A 15,621-nucleotide genomic window follows, 5' to 3' on the forward strand; every position below is an offset into this window, starting at 1 on the left:
AGTGATTTCTTTGTAAATGTAAATATCAGATTTTCCACGTGCATTCCCTTTAAAGCAATCACCCTGTAAGCAGAGAACTTCAATGATTCTGTGGCAGTTTCAGGTGTTTTTGGTATTTTCTGTTAATTTTGGGACCCCCAAGTATAGATAAAAGATGATCAATCAGCCTTATTACCTTGCAGAGATGCCTTATTTGAGCTATTTGAGCCCAAGTTATTACTCATTTTTTAAAATAGTTTATTTCCTGACTCTGAATACACTTTTTTTTTTTTTTACTTTTCCAAACCAAATATTCACCCTCAAAGGGATGAAGATATGCCCCCTGTGAGGATAGTCTAATGACTGCTGCAGGCTCTGGAGGCAAGTCCTGAAGAGGAATTTCCAAAGGACTTGCTGAAGGAATAAGCATTAATGTTTTCACAGATAGAACGACTTTGAAAATAGCATATATGTTTAGATTAGCTTTGATAATTTAATTAAATACTTTGGTTGCTTTAAAATCTCACTGTGTTTGTGAGCCTATGTGTACATGAATGAGTGTTAATGTGGGCACATAAAGGCTTGTGTTTTAAAGAAAAACCATATATTCATATATCAGGGTCCCATTTATAACCACATTGCTGAGCTTTACTAATTTGTGTGATTTTTCTTTTTTTGGCCTTAATTGTTCAACATAGTGCCCATCAGTTATAAAACAGGCTTAAATCACACAAAGATGTTTGATGTGCCATCACATATTTTGGAATCAGGGACTCGGGCTCCACCAATAATGTCAAACACTGTCATCAGGAATCAAGGCAAAAGATTTCATTTAAACCAATGCATAATTATCTTTCAGAGCAGAAGCATGAACTGTACTATGTTTTATGAATTTTGATTATCCACATCTCCTCTAGGAAATATTTTTTTCATTTATTTATTTTTAAAATTACTCTTTGTCAAGCAGAATGTAAGGTGAGAAATAGAGAGGCAAGAAAGCCCTTCAGTGTTACTACTCTGCCTTTGGATAGTGATTTAGGTTTTAACATATCAAAGAACAAAATTCTTTAAAACTATGAAAAGTTGGAACAATCTTTAATACATTTCTGCTTACCATTAGAAATTCAAATTATGGAGTTTATTAGCTTTCAAGATATGTTAGAGGCTTTTACAAGTCGCTGGTTTGTTTATGTGGTATATTGGTTTTAACTTTTCTAGGATCTGGAAGATCAAGGTGCTCAAAGGAAATGGAGGAGAGAGAATCTGTCTTCCTTCTCTGGGGGTGTTGTGGAGGAGTTTCTGTCATAATGCTCCCATTCTGATTCTGTGGCCATTTTGACATTCACACCTATTTTGTAACTTTCAAACAATTGTGGATTTCAGATACAGGAAATTTTAGGTAAAAGTGTAATAGACATCCCCACCTTATTCCTCTGGTTCAGGGCTGGAGGAGGGTGTATATTTAAAAAATAACTTCATTTGATAATAAAAAGCTGAGAGATTAATTTTTAAAGGCCGCATCAAAACTTCCTGCTTACTATTAAATAGCTGTTGTCTTGTCAACTATGGGCTAAATAATCATATAGATCTTAAGAATGGCTGTTTATGGGACAGATACATCTCAGATACTCAGGTGTTTGGTAGAAGAGAAAATTCAAGAAATTTCTAGAAGGTCTTTCCTTTTTTGCTGTGTCCCGCCCCACCCACCCCACCCTGCCATCACCAGCCTTTTAACCTGGGTCCCTATGAGGACGTAAGGCACGTGAGGCATGCAGTCCTTCAGCTCTGGGACCCATTCCTCCTGGACGTTGTGGTAAGAGGCAGGATTTACGACAGAGAAGCAGATCAAAAACACATCAGTGTTGGGATAGGAGAGCGGCCTCAGCTGGTTGTAGTCCTCCTGCAGGAAGAGCAGAGAGTTTGAACAGCCCGGGTAAGAGGGTCTCCTGTGGCTCCACGGAGTGACACAGGCAAGATTCCACTGCGGGGCCCCGACCAGTTCCTGCCCCTGCCCTGGAGTCCGGTGGTTCCCTTTACATAGTACTAGAAATAAAGGAGCCATCAGTCAGAAAAACCCTTTTTTGTTGTGTATAGAGATTATGAATTGGTCTAAGAGGAGCTTAAAAAATATTTTTAACAGCTTTAGTGAGATAATTTACATACCATAAAGTGTACCCATTTACTGTGTCTCATTCACTAAGGATTATTACAATTTCTCCTGTCACTTTGGAATTGTGTTGTATTGAATATAGACAAACGAGCGGGCCATTGGCCAAGGCACAGAAATCTGTCCATATATGATTTAAAAAATTTTGTAGAAATTTAATTTAGAATAAGCTAACTAAAATGCAAAGCAAAGAGTTGTTGCCAATCATGCGCTACAATATTTGAAGAAATATATTTTGAGAGGGTTTAGAGCTTAGAATTTGGGATTTGTTTCCAAGTTTACCTAGAGGTCATAGTGTGGCCTAATAAATAAAATGCCAGATTGTTTTCTCCCCCAAAATTTACGTGCAGACCAGAATATAAATGGAAGAGTCATGGTTGGAGAGTTCCCTGCTGCAGGAGGCGTGTCTGCATGTTCTGTTTTGGGGGGCGATGATAAAGACAAAATACAACACTGGCTCATCTCAACTTCGGGAAAATATCTCAAAGTCTCTTTTATGGTATGTAAAATGTTTTAGTAGGTTTAAGGTAAAATCTGCTATTGTGATAGGAGATTTTATATATTCATAGAATTTAGTAACATAAGCAAAAAGTAATTTTATGTGTATTTATATTACACATATGTACATACTACATTACATACATGCCCTCACACACTACAATGTGACATATGTACTCATACACACACTTCACATATGTATACATATTATACACATGTACACATAATACATGCATGGGGCAAACAACCAAAGCAATCTGTCCATATTTATCACATACATGTGTACACAGACATGGGCAACATATCAACTCATTTATTAGGGTCCTGACTACTCTTCCTAACATTTAAAAAAATTATAAATCTCATATAAGCTCACTGTAATAATTCAAAAATGACATATAGTAGAAAGGAATTAGTATTCACCCCCTATCTGATCACTAGTAGTTTTTCCTTTCTTCCCAGAGGGAGCCATTACTTAACAGTATCCTTCCAAGTATTTTATATTTACCTATGTAAATACATGTTTACTTTAAGAAAGGTAAATTGATTATATAGTTCATATTGTTGTGCCACTTAAAAAAACCTAATATGTCATGGATATTTTAAAATAGCAACCTTGCTATCTTTCTATTGTCTCTAATACTGTCTTTATAAGGAGTACACATAAACATGTATACATATTTTGGGGAAAATGGAAGTTCCTATGGCCAGGATCCTCACCTCACCCTAAACTGCTTGCTGATGTAACTGGCCTACTGCTAGGCTGCTGCTTCCACACCCTAGGCAATGAGCGTTTACTGACCGAGTCACTATATAAAGTGCTCTGCCCAGTACTCTGGGCGGAGGCGGAGACGGAGGTGGTTACAGATCTACAGACTGTTGGATGTGGACGTGATTCTAGTACTTGACCTGCCACCGTGAGAATAAAGCTGGGTATAAACCCTTTTACCCCAAGAATGTTCTGTTGTCATTTCTCAGTCTCACATTAGGGTTTAGAGAAGTTCAGTAATGGACCAATGTTGCAGAGCTATTAAATACCAGGGTGGAATATTTAGCCTGAAACAAACTCTAACTCTGAATTGTGAACCTTTTTTTCCCCTCAGCTAAGAATTTTAAGTGACAGAATAAGTATCTTCTTGAGATTTCAGCTATCTAGGAATCTTAATATAGACTCATGCTTTACCCAGGGATCTAAGAAAACTTGCCCACAGCAAACTTGCTTGGGGCTGAGACCCTCAGGCAAGACACATGTGACTGAAAGGAAGTCCCTTAGAGTGTTAAGTGTGGTCAACTCTGGTGGGCGGCACGCACAGATCTATTGTTTAGCTACTGCAGCCATGTGAACTTAGCTGGCACACAGGCTCAGTTCACATGGCTGCAACTATTACTATTGCTAATACTACTAAAACTTAAGCAAGGCTTTTAATTACCTAAACAAAATGCAATGTAAGATGGCAATGATGCTGAAAAATCCTAAAGAAAACTTAAAAACATTTTAAAATTCAGTTTTTGTGGCTCATTTACTACAGTTCCATTAAAGCAAATAAGTGGAATTTGGGTGGATTGCTTGGGTGCAATGAGTAAACGTTGGTCATCCTGGGCCAGGCCTAGTGGTTGCATCTCAGCTGAGTTGTGCCTAATCTGTGTGTTGGTTGGGGGTGGGCAGTGTGGTGGGAAAGAGGACAGTTCATCTTTTGTCACTATTATGTCCTTTTTACACAACTAGCCCTGTAAGCCAAGCCTCTTCCATGGTCTCTCTGCCTCTCTGTTTCCTATCTGGCGCTTTTCCTTATGGAGCAGCTGTGAGGCCCACAGGCCAAGCACTCTCCTTCCCAGGCTGTAATCTGTGACTGTTCACACCATCATACCACTTGCACTCTACCACTCCATCCTCCCATCTGGATTTTCATAACTAGATCAGGGACTGTGTTCGTTTTTTTCTCGCTCCCCACTTGTATACTCTGTCTACAGCCAATACTCCATAAATGCTGTTGACTGCTTGGATGCTGGGTCTGCAGTAACCTGCAAATGAACGCGTGGTTTTCCTGTGGGTCATTTACAGCAGAGTTGTCATTAGGATCACCTTGGGAGCTTTAAGGGCCATCCTGAAGTTCTGTTAGCTGACCACCTGCTTCTTCCCCACACTCTGGGGCCAATGAAATCAGAATCTCTGGAGAGTGGGCCTGGGTATTTGGGTATTCTGATTTAATTGGTTTGCAGTTGGCACGGACTTGAGAACAGCTGAATTGCCTTATCTTCATCTTCACCATGAACCGGAGGATGTATCAAGGGCTAAATACCCAGGCATTGTTTCAAGCATTATCTTGTTGAAGACTCATAATAGCACTGGAATGATGATGCCATCAGCACCCACATTTATAAAAGAGGAAGTTAGGGTTTAGAGAAGTTCAGTAACAGACCAATGTTGCAGAGCTATTAAATACCAGGGTGGAATATTTAGCCTGAAACAAGCTCTAACTCGAATTGTGAGCCTTTTTTTTCCCTCAGCTCAGAATTTTAAGTGACACAATAAGCATCTTCTTGAGATTTCAGCTATCTAGGAATCTTAATATAGACTCATGCTTTACCCAGGGATCTAAGAAAGGCAGTGTTAGGCCGTGTGGGTTTGTATTTCATGGCCTGCATCTGCTAGAAATTTCCACCAGATGGCAGCAGATACTGTCTATTTAAAACCTCAAAGGCCTCCTCTCACCACCTCCCCCCCCCCACACACGAAGAAATGTCACAAAGAGATGCGGTAGGAGCAAACAACTGGGAGTCTGAAAGGATCATGTTTGATTCTTTTCCCAGAAGCTATTAGAGGAATTCTGCTTATATGGAAAAGTTAGGAAGACCATGGTTTGCGGGTCCGATGGAAAGAAGGAAAGGGAGAGGAGCTGGGTGTTTGGCAAGCGGGCAAGCCTTCCAGCTGAGGGATGCCACCTGCGCCCTTCGCTGGGCTTTCTCCTGTTCCCTGTCCCAGACCTCTCTTCTGTGGAAACCTCAGTCTTGTTGTGTAATTCCATTTAAAAATATTTATTAATTGCCAGCTGAATGTGTAGCACCGTTAAGGATGCTATATAAGGTGAATAGGAATTGGCAATCCAGTTTGGGGAAAGAAAATGAAAATATGGGAAACAATTCAGTTTTTGTGAGAGTGAGACAGGTGCAGTGTGTTTTGCTCTTTTTTTGCTCTCTGATAACAGAATAATGTAGAATATTTATTTGACTGAATTGGAAAAATACCATTTCAAGGATGGTGTTACCGGGAGCTGGTTAGGAAGGCATATTTTCAGGCCCTGCCCGGCCTCCTTGAAGCTGAGGTCCTGGGGGAGGGGCTGTGCCATCTGTGTCTGGGCAAGCCCTCCACGTGACTCTGTTGCAGCTCAAGTTTCAAAACCACAGGTTACTGTGCTTTCCTTCCCCCCCACCTAATTTTATAGTTTAAGGAACTGTAGAGAAAATGAAAGTTTCAATGACCAGGATTCTCAACTGACCCTGGTCAGCTTGCTCACTGCACACGTATGGGCAATACGTTATTTGTTATCGACTCTGTGTGAAGAGCTCTGCCCAGTGGTCTGGGCTGCACAGCTACAGGGAAGCAGAGGCTGGAGTGGGGGCAGCGCTGAGGACAGAGACTGAGAGGCAGAGATCAGCTTGCTGTAATGCAGACTTGCTGTGAGGTGGACGGATTCTAGCACTTGACCTGACACTGAGAATAAAGCTGGGTATAAATGCTTTTACCCCAAGAACATTCCATTGTCATTTTTCGATCTCACGAATCAAGGGTGAACTTGCCTGGGACTGAAACCCACTGGCAAGACAGAAACCAAAGTCTGGACAGGTTGGAGTGATCTGGTGGGACTATAGAGCAAGCATACTTTTCAAGAAGGCTCACACCTGTGCTGGCTGCACTCACGTTAGCCCCGTTTGTCACTGGTTTCAGTGACGAAACACGGCTTGGGGTTCAGGATTAATAAAAGCAAGTGTTTCCCTTGGGACTGAGGGCTGGGCAGTGAGAGGCTGGGGGATTTGGATTTATATCAGCTGATAAGTCATTTTTTTCTCGCAGTGGAGCACCTTTTGAGACTAGTTGGATGACCATGTGTTGAGGTGATCAAAGAGGCTATGAGGAGTGAATAAGTGGTCTGGCTGGTATTTGAAACCCCTCACAATGTTTAAATCGAGAATGGAAGACCAGTGCTGGAGTGCTTCTTTAAGAGACAATCTCTTAATCTAAAGGAGTGACTCTAATGTGGCTTTGGAAAACTAAAATGGACAAAGAAGCTGGGTGGGAGTGGCATGGGGGGTAAGGGAGGATTTGGGGCAAGGTAGGCTTTTGAGTACTTTCTGCCCAACTTTACTCTGAAGGCAGGAGAGTATTTGGTTTGAAGGCAAATCTGGTGCTCTGGGATGACCATGAGTGGACTGTTTAAGGAGAAAAGTTCAGGGACAGCCTTAGCATTCAAATGGGCCAACTTCCTGGCTTCCAGATACGTCCGGAACAGCCACATCACGATGGTACAGGTCGTGATTAAGTAAAACTACTGGACCAGGCTTTCTCAGCCTTTATGTCCATTTGGGTCCCCTGGGGAATCTTACTAACAAGTGCAGATTCTTATTCAGTAGCAAGTCTGGGATGAAGCCTGAGAATCTGCATTTCTAACAAGTTTCTAGGTGCTGCTGGTCCAGGGCCCACACCTTGCGTGGCAAGGAAGGTTGCATGGACCACTTCCTCCACCCCTGTATCCACATTAGATTGGAAATAGAATTTTGCCTCTAAGAACTTCTGGGTTTAGTAACATTTATCCCAAATTTTCAGCACAAGTATCATTTCCATTTTCTCTCATAAGTACTCACATCTGTCAGGTTAGTTCAGAAAATTCGGGCAACACATATGGTGGGAGCATATTAGGGAGACACAGTCTCTGGGTTCAAACCTCAGCCCTGCCTGTGACCATCCTGCGACCTTGCATAAGTTCTTCTTGCCCCCCTTTCCTTACCTGTCAAATGAGGAAGATTATAGTGCTGGCCTTGGAGGGTTGTGAAGAGAATAGAATGTGTTGGTCTTTGGAGATCACTTAGAGCAGGGTCTTGAACACAGTAAGTGCTTTAGTGGCCAAGAGGACATCCACTATCCCAGGTCAACAACAGCTGTATGTGTCCTTAGCCTTGTTGCACACTAGGGCTGAATCTGAAATTAACTTTCTCTACGCGGAGTAGTACTGAGACCCCAAAGTATACTCTGATTACACCCCTCCATCAATATCCCTACAGTCCCATTTTTTATAATTTGGGGAGAGGTAAAATCACATCCTAAGGTTACTCTTAACCAATAACTTGTCCTGTGGGCAAACTTCTTAATTCTCCAAGTTGTACACTTCTAAGTTGTACGCTTATTAAGATGCATGTGAGCGAGGAAGGTTGAATTGCTCATTGAGGAAAAGCATTTGTTTTGAGGTTTTCGGCAAACTTTCCATAGATGGTCGATGCCAGATTCTGTGCTCCCGATGGCCCTGCTGGGTCAGCCAATAGCAAAGAGGAAGACTTGTGTCCTTTCAAGTGAACCCTGGATTGCCATTAATGAACCCCAGCTGTTCTTGCCTTCCTGCCTGGCTTCATGCCTCTGCAGCCCTTGGAGGAAAAGGAACCTCAGAAATCAGTGCCAGGTGAAGACATGCGGTGTACAGTCCTGGCCGAGTGAGGGCTGCAGCTGATGGCCTTTCTGCTCCCACACTCCTGCGGTCCCTGGTGACAGCTGAGCTGCTGTGGGCTGGGACAGATACTGTTCTGTGCTTGCCCATATGCAGACAGCCCCAACACTGGGAAGCTTGTGTGCACAGAACTTAGGGGTTTTATCCTGTTGAGAAACCAGGCTCCTGACTCTGGGAGCATCTCATTCCTCCCTGGCAGTGCTGCTGCCATTGTGCAAATGTTGCCTTTGAGATACACCCGTCTTGGAGTTTGCCTGAGAGGCCACAGTCTGAGCAGGGCTCTGCCCACATTACTTGTGTAGATGCGGGTCCACTGAAATAAGGAGGCCAGACATCTCAGTGCTGTGGCTGGCTCCACTGTAGGTGGCTGGCAGCAGGGTGGGAGGATGCCTGGCTCTGAGCCATGACCTCCCTCTCTCAGCTGGGCAGTCCTCAGCTGGCGAATGCCCAGGCTTTGCCGCACCATCCCCATTCCAGTGTCCTACTCTCCTTGGTCTCTCCTGACACACTCCCAACAAGCTGGCTTGCAAGGACATCATGGAAAAGTCAGCTCTGGGACTCTTTGTAGCTGAGCCAAAGATCTCAGCCCTAGAAATCCCTTTCAGAGAGACTTTCAGTAGTCCATTACTGGGGGCATGTGCCATACAGTATGAACTGGCCCGACCTAAACAGATTTGGCTTACCGGTCTGGCCTAATTGCCTCCCCAGTGTGAGCAGAGGGGTAATGTTCACAGGCACCCTGTGAAAACACTCTCACTTCCCTGCCTAACATACATTTTTGGAATTCTACCTAAGCAGATGATCCAGAGTTCTGAAGACTCTTTGTTTTCAAAGGATTCTATTCAAGTCCAAATATTAGTTTGTTTCAGGGGGTTGGGAAGGAGCTAATATTAAATAGCAGCTGCTACGTACTGGCAGTGCATGCATGCGACTTCATCATAAACTGTGCTTAGCAAATGTCTGGCTGGCCTGGGGAGTGCCAGGAGTGTGCCGCAGGTGGGGCTGCTGGGGCTGAAGTGATGCCCAGTGCTGACTCGGTACAGAAAGTGGAAGTGGCCAGTTCAAATGCGTTTGTCCAGTGTTGACCTTGATGGTAGAAATAAGTTCCTATCACTTAACTTTTCAGAATGTGCATCCTGAAGCGGTCTTGGTCAACTCTAATCCACAGGCAGGATCAAGAAAAAGACAAGGGGCACTGTTCCTTGGCTTATTCATGTAAGAAAATCTGATTATTCACACAATGTGGAACTCTATAGCTCAGTTCAGAGACTTATTTCCTTTTTGTGGTTCAAGGGTCAATCAATTGGTTTTGAGATTACTTCTCTTTCTTGTTAGTAAATCTGGCCAAATGAGTGTTTTTGAATTAGTTATAGATGTTCCTTAGTCATGTGACCTCAGCAACATTTGCTAGCATATAACTGAGGAGGGTGGATTATCCTACCTGAGTCTGGGAATGGAAATTTTGGGACAATGCTCCTAAATTAAATTTGTTACAGAGCCTACTGGCAGAGCTGTAGACTGGTGGGAATCATATCAGGTAATGGAAATGTTCTGCTGCATTTCCTCCTGATGTTAGGAGCAATGCTTCCGCCACTACAGACTTCTAGAGCAGTGTTTCTCAAATTGTCCTGTGCATACAGATCACCTGGGGATCTTCTGAAGATGAATTTTCAGATTCAGTAGGCTGGGGATGGGGCCTGAGAATCTGCATTTCTAAAAGCCCCCCCCTCCACCCCAGTGATGCCAATGCTGCTGGTCAGTGGACCATTTTGAGTGGCAAAGTTCTAGAACAGTGGTTCTCAAAAGATGGGGAATAGACTGCCAGAAAACCTTTTAGAAATGCAAATTCTTGGGTCCCATATCAGAACTGTAGAATCTGGGGTGGGGCCCAGGGGCTGGATTTTAACAGGGCCAGCGGTGAGTTTGATGCCTACTTAAGTTTGAAGACAACTATTCTACAAAATGAATTACCTGCCACCTTTTAGATATTCCAGTATCTAGCAATCCTTTACTGCTGAAAAGTCTTCCCTGGGTTTAGCCTCAAATCATTCTGCTAAATTACTCCAGGTCTTCTAGGCGTTCTTCAAGTCATCTTTTTAAGGACCTAATCATAGAATTTTAGGCCTAGAAGAACAAGATGTGTTCTGATTCTTTTTCCCCATGCTGTATGCTCCTCTATGAATCTTGTCCACCTCTGAGCTTTCAAAGTAGCTGGTGGACAGAATTAAAGTGAAAGTCATGTTGGAGCTTATCTATGACCCATTTGTTATATGTCATCAGTGCTCATCACCTTCTCTTGTGTCAGAGGCTTGGGTCATTGTGGTTTCTTCAATTTGGAGTTTAAAGATATTTTTACACCACCTTAGAGCTTCAACTCCTATACTAATGTTATTCAAAATTTTCCTAAAGAGGACAGAGCAGGGGGAAAGAGTAATTAAACTCTACAAGAGCTTTTAAACAGTTGTATTAGGTTTGAAATTAAACAGAGGTCTGGGGAGGTTGCTCTGGGAGCAATTAATGCACAGAAGCTAACAACTGTCAAGGATTGTTATAGAACAGGGGATTACTGGATGGGCCTGAGGGGCACAAAGAACTTTTTCAGAAGGCAAGGGAAATAGAGTTTTGAGTCAGGCAATAGTGCTTGCTGCACTGAATTTTCAAACTGGACTGTATTTATCAAATTTGACTATGGGGGAAAAGGATACTAACTCCTCCCTCCTTCAGGCTGTGAGGTTCTGCTGAATGGGACACACTAATGACTATGTGATTGAAAATGAGAGTAGGCAACCCCGGCCCCAAAAGCAGTGTATCTCCATTTGTTGGAATGCTTTTTGGTGGGGGGATCATCAAGCATGAGCTGCAGTGAGGCCCTCGTACCTTAGCTTGGAGGAGACAAACTGATCTCCCCATTTGGGTACCTGGGCATATCCTTTCCTAGCTGTGTGTGTCTTGGTATTGATGTCAGGGGCCTCCTCTACTCCCCAGTTCCTGAGAGTAGCTGGTCATCTGCCAAACAGGAGGAATTGGATACTCTTAAGAGCCTTGAGTGTGGTGCTAGATTTTCCAGGATTCCCACTGTCGAGGTCTGCCCAACATGGGTCTCTGATGCCCCACAGGCATTTATACAGTGGTCCTTGCAAAAACACACAGAAATCCCCAAAACAAATTCCATTAATTTTTTTTCTCTAGTATAGAGCTTTCAAATTAGCAAAAAGACATATCTTCAGATAACTGTGTAAAAAGGCCTAGACAAGTATGTAACTACAAATAATTACCAGGACACTCATAGTGGGAAAGAGCATGGTCTAATGTTCACTCCAAGGGACTTAAGATGTATGAATTTGAACAGACTGAACAATCTGCTGATTTTGATCTAAATAAATGATGCAAGACATATGGTAACAAAAGCTCTATCAAAGAAATTGGGCTGCAGCCATCAACTGCTTAAGCACTTCCCCTCCAACTCATGAACTTGTAACATTAGAAACTTTTCACAGTGGACTTTGGGATACAAAAAATGAAAAATGAGGTGGCATGTTCACCCAAGTAGAGCATGTGACACTGATTAGGTGTCCATGGTTCTAGTCCATTGCCTTATATTTCTGGGTGACCAAGTTCTGCAACTTGAAGATTCATCTCTGATAGAGAATGCTTCAAGAGTCTTAAGAGAATTTAGAATCAATCCTCAGTTATTCAGGAGTTGACCCTCACTTTTGGAAAACATCCAGGATCCTGGCTTTTATTCCTTTCAGACCTTAATCCATCTTCTTCCTCCCTCCCGCTCCCCAACCCCTTATATCTTTTTGGAACTTTCCACACCTTGTTAGGCAATTCAAATAAAGGGTGGGTAAAGAACATAACATGAAGAAAGAATATGGGTGAAACTAAAATTAATGAAATTGACTCATTAATCCTGGATCTAGAATTGGTGTAGCTAGGAAGAAATTGAAACTCTTGGTCAAATGTATTATTTTGTTATTGATAGTCGTCAATGAATGAGTCATTATTTACCTAACAACACCTTGAATAATGTATTGCTTTATTTTTTTTTGTGATTATAAATAATTTACAAGATAACTAATGTGCTTTTGTCATTTAGGTAGAAATAAATTTGCTTTGAAAGAAGAGATAATACCTGTACTGTTAGTCCCCACAGAGCTAGTCAAACTGATCATTCTCCCAACTCCCAAACCCTTAATGAACCAAGATAATAAAAATGTACCTGTCCTGCAGTGTCATACAGTCCGAGCAAGTGTTGCTTGCCTCCCACTGTCACAGTAACTAGGGGAGAAGAGAAGAGGAGAGTCCATAAATGCAAGCTTTAATCAAGAGATTTCCCATTCCATGCCGACATCTCCCCGGGCAGCAAGACTCAGCATATGCCTCACCCATGTATATTCTAAACCAAGTTGACAGCATGCTTTCCAAATGAAAGGCAACTTTGGGCTGCAGTGAGAGCAGATGGGCTGAGCCAAGTCCAAATTTCTCAACTGAGATGGCTATTATTGGTGCCACTAGGGTACTCTGTGGGCTGCTCATTGATTTTTATTAGGCTAGAATATGAAGCTCTTGAAGGAAGGGGACACTAGGTTCTTTCTTGGTTATGTTACTTTCTTCTTTGGTTTGAGCCACCTTTCAGGATAGAGAATTCTGTAAGCAACTGCTCTGTTAGAAGTGTCTCTTTGTTTTTATCTGTCTTGGACATGTTAATGAAACCATGTAAATGAATATTAACACACCAGCATATTTTATCATTTCTGCAGAGCTAATAATGAAAGAAGAAGGACTTAAAAAGTTTTTAAGAAGGGCTTAAAAATTTGTTTTAAATTGTTTTTTTATTAAACATTCCTGTGCTTCAGCTCAACTGATTCATTACAATTTTGGACCATAGTTGCAGAAAGAGATGTACAGATTCAGTTTCTCATACCTGAAGGATGTATATAGAGTGAAAGGTAGACAATTTGATTTACCCAGCAGGCTTCCTGCCTTACTAAACAAGTGTTTCTGAAAGTGAGAGGTAATAGAGAGACACCAACCACTCTGTGCATGTCTGGAAATGAAATAAAGTCTCAATTTGAAACTAAACAGAGATTGCCCAGATCAAATGCAAGAGTAATGCAATTCTCTTGGTGAATGGAAAGGGAACATTTAAACTTCCCCCAAAATAAGCTCTTTTAGAAAAAGGGAGTAAAATATGAAGAAGGATGTTATTTTTCTTTAGTTTATTTAAAAATGTACAAATGTAAAGATGAGTTTTGCTTCCTCCTACTATTAGTTGTGCAGGAAATGAAGATTGAATAGCACTACCTTTATCATCACATCTCCTACATACGCTAGCCTAGCCGAATTCTCCGTCTGCTTCTCAGAGTTGCTGATTCAGTACTGATTTTCCTTTTGTTTTCAGGTTCATGGGCTACATGTATGCAAAGTACTTCTAAATGGCTCATTCTTTGAAAGGCATTTATTTAAAAGCACTGACTCCCTCAGACACTAGCGGCAATTTTTTCCAGTCTACTCAGATCAATGCGTGCAGCTTGGTAACATGGATACAGCTACTTAGATGAGCTTTTAAGTGTGTAACTTTAAGTGGTGAATCCAGCTCCATCCAATCCTGGTGACAAAGCTGACAGAAGAGGGGGTTTTTAAACATTTTTACTTCCTTTCAGTCCTCAGGGTAGCAATGGAAATGATGGTGAGACTGCTGAGCCTAGAGCTTTGCCCTGTTACATTTTCCTCTTCCTGTGTGCTTTGAACCAGTCAGATATTCCTGATGGCCTAAACGGTTTCTTTAATGACCAATTCACTACCTAGTCACGGATCAGGAATGAAGAAAATGGGTCCAACCATTACAGCATGGAATTTCCTGCCTCGCGTGAGCCCAGTACATGCTGGTCAGGGCAGCTGCTTTGGAGACCCCCTTGGGCCGTCTCCCACGACCTACAGGCCCAGGGCCATCTGTGAAGCAAGTACCATAAGCCGAGTCATACTCACAGCCCCACTGGGTAATGCAAATATTCCTAGGCAATGGCTTGACCTTTGTCACTGGAGCCCTGAAGCTCCTGCTCCAGTTTTCTCAGAGAACAACCAGTCCCTCCAGCCTGCTTTTCCTCAGGCCTCATCCTGTCCTCCCTTGGCAGCTTTGACTGTACCAGGCCCAATGAACACCAGCCCAACAAGTTTGGGCTGCGGGCTGAGGCTGGGCACAGTCTTCTCTTTCTTGTCGCTTGCCTTCCTCAGGGAGTTACTGGGTTTCTGGACCGCACTCAGAGTTTGGGAGTACAAAGACCAGACACATTCCTCCTGTCACGGAGCATTGGAGGGGAAGGGTTTGTTGGCAAAGCGGGCGCATGTGCAATGCTACACGAGGGGCAGCGCGGAGGGGTGGGCGGCACGCAGCCCAGGGAGTACTGTGCGTGGGTGGTATGCATGCACGTGCTGGTGGGTGTGGGAACACGCAGGGGGGCGGGGCGCTGCTGCAATAAGTGCACGCAGTGCAGGAGGGCCCAGGGTTTTGTGGAGAATGTGTCTATGCTGAGTGCCAAGGATGCCCAGGATTACCCAGGGGCGCTGGCGGAGGGACAGAGCGTGATTTTCGGGCTACCCAGGGTGCACTTTGGGAAATGGCGCTGAAGAGGTGGGCATGAAGGGGCGGACTGCTCTGAGTCACTAGTTTAGATATTATGAAGGCTTTGTTAAGAAAGTTCCAAATTCCTTTTTTCCACAAAGAAAGTGAAAGAGAAGGAATTAAAATAATTTCCTTAGGTTTAGGCAAAATAGTGGGAGGAAGAAGGATGACATTTTTGGGGTGGAAGTCGTGTCGGTTTCAGCTCTCTGTGGGGTGGTTGGCTGTTCTGTGTATGTGGCCAGCCCTCATGGAGGAATCCTAAAGGAAGGGGGGCAGAGCTGGGTTCCCATCTCTGGAAAACACTTTTATTCTTTCTTCTCGGCTCTTTTTTTCTTCTATTTTATCAGAAGGAATGTAAGTGGATCACAACAGTTGATGCTAGAGAACATCAAGGGACAACCAGAGACAGATCCAAGCGTTATTCACATAATGTGGGGGTTGTAAATGGTTTTGTGAGTCCTTATAGTGGACTAGCAGTGGATGCCTTATTGTTTGCCAACCCGTATCCTATGAGGTGCCTTAATTTGGAAATGAATCAGTCACAACTGTACAGAAAGAAGATATGCTCCAAAATGAGAACGGTAAATGTAGTGAGGTTGAAGGAGCAGGATCTTTTAAGTCAGATGGTTCTGCATTTG

General features: G+C 42.9%; 1 protein-coding gene across 2 annotated transcripts in view; it reads right to left on the reverse strand.

Moving 5' to 3' along the window:
- RHOJ (ras homolog family member J) overlaps window positions 1–15,621 on the reverse strand; it is a 97,978-nt gene that overhangs the window by 13,805 nt on the left and 68,552 nt on the right. For both annotated transcript variants that reach the window (XM_017654450.3, XM_017654451.3), the window contains exons 2-3: window positions 12,581–12,639; window positions 1,715–1,879 (exon numbers count right to left, since the gene is read on the reverse strand). In XM_017654450.3, the coding sequence (XP_017509939.1) occupies window positions 1,715–1,879; window positions 12,581–12,639 (224 nt within the window). The remainder of the gene's footprint in view (window positions 1–1,714; window positions 1,880–12,580; window positions 12,640–15,621) is intronic.

Source organism: Manis javanica, chromosome 8 (genome assembly GCF_040802235.1).
Source record: "Manis javanica isolate MJ-LG chromosome 8, MJ_LKY, whole genome shotgun sequence".
Lineage (NCBI taxonomy): Eukaryota > Metazoa > Chordata > Mammalia > Pholidota > Manidae > Manis > Manis javanica.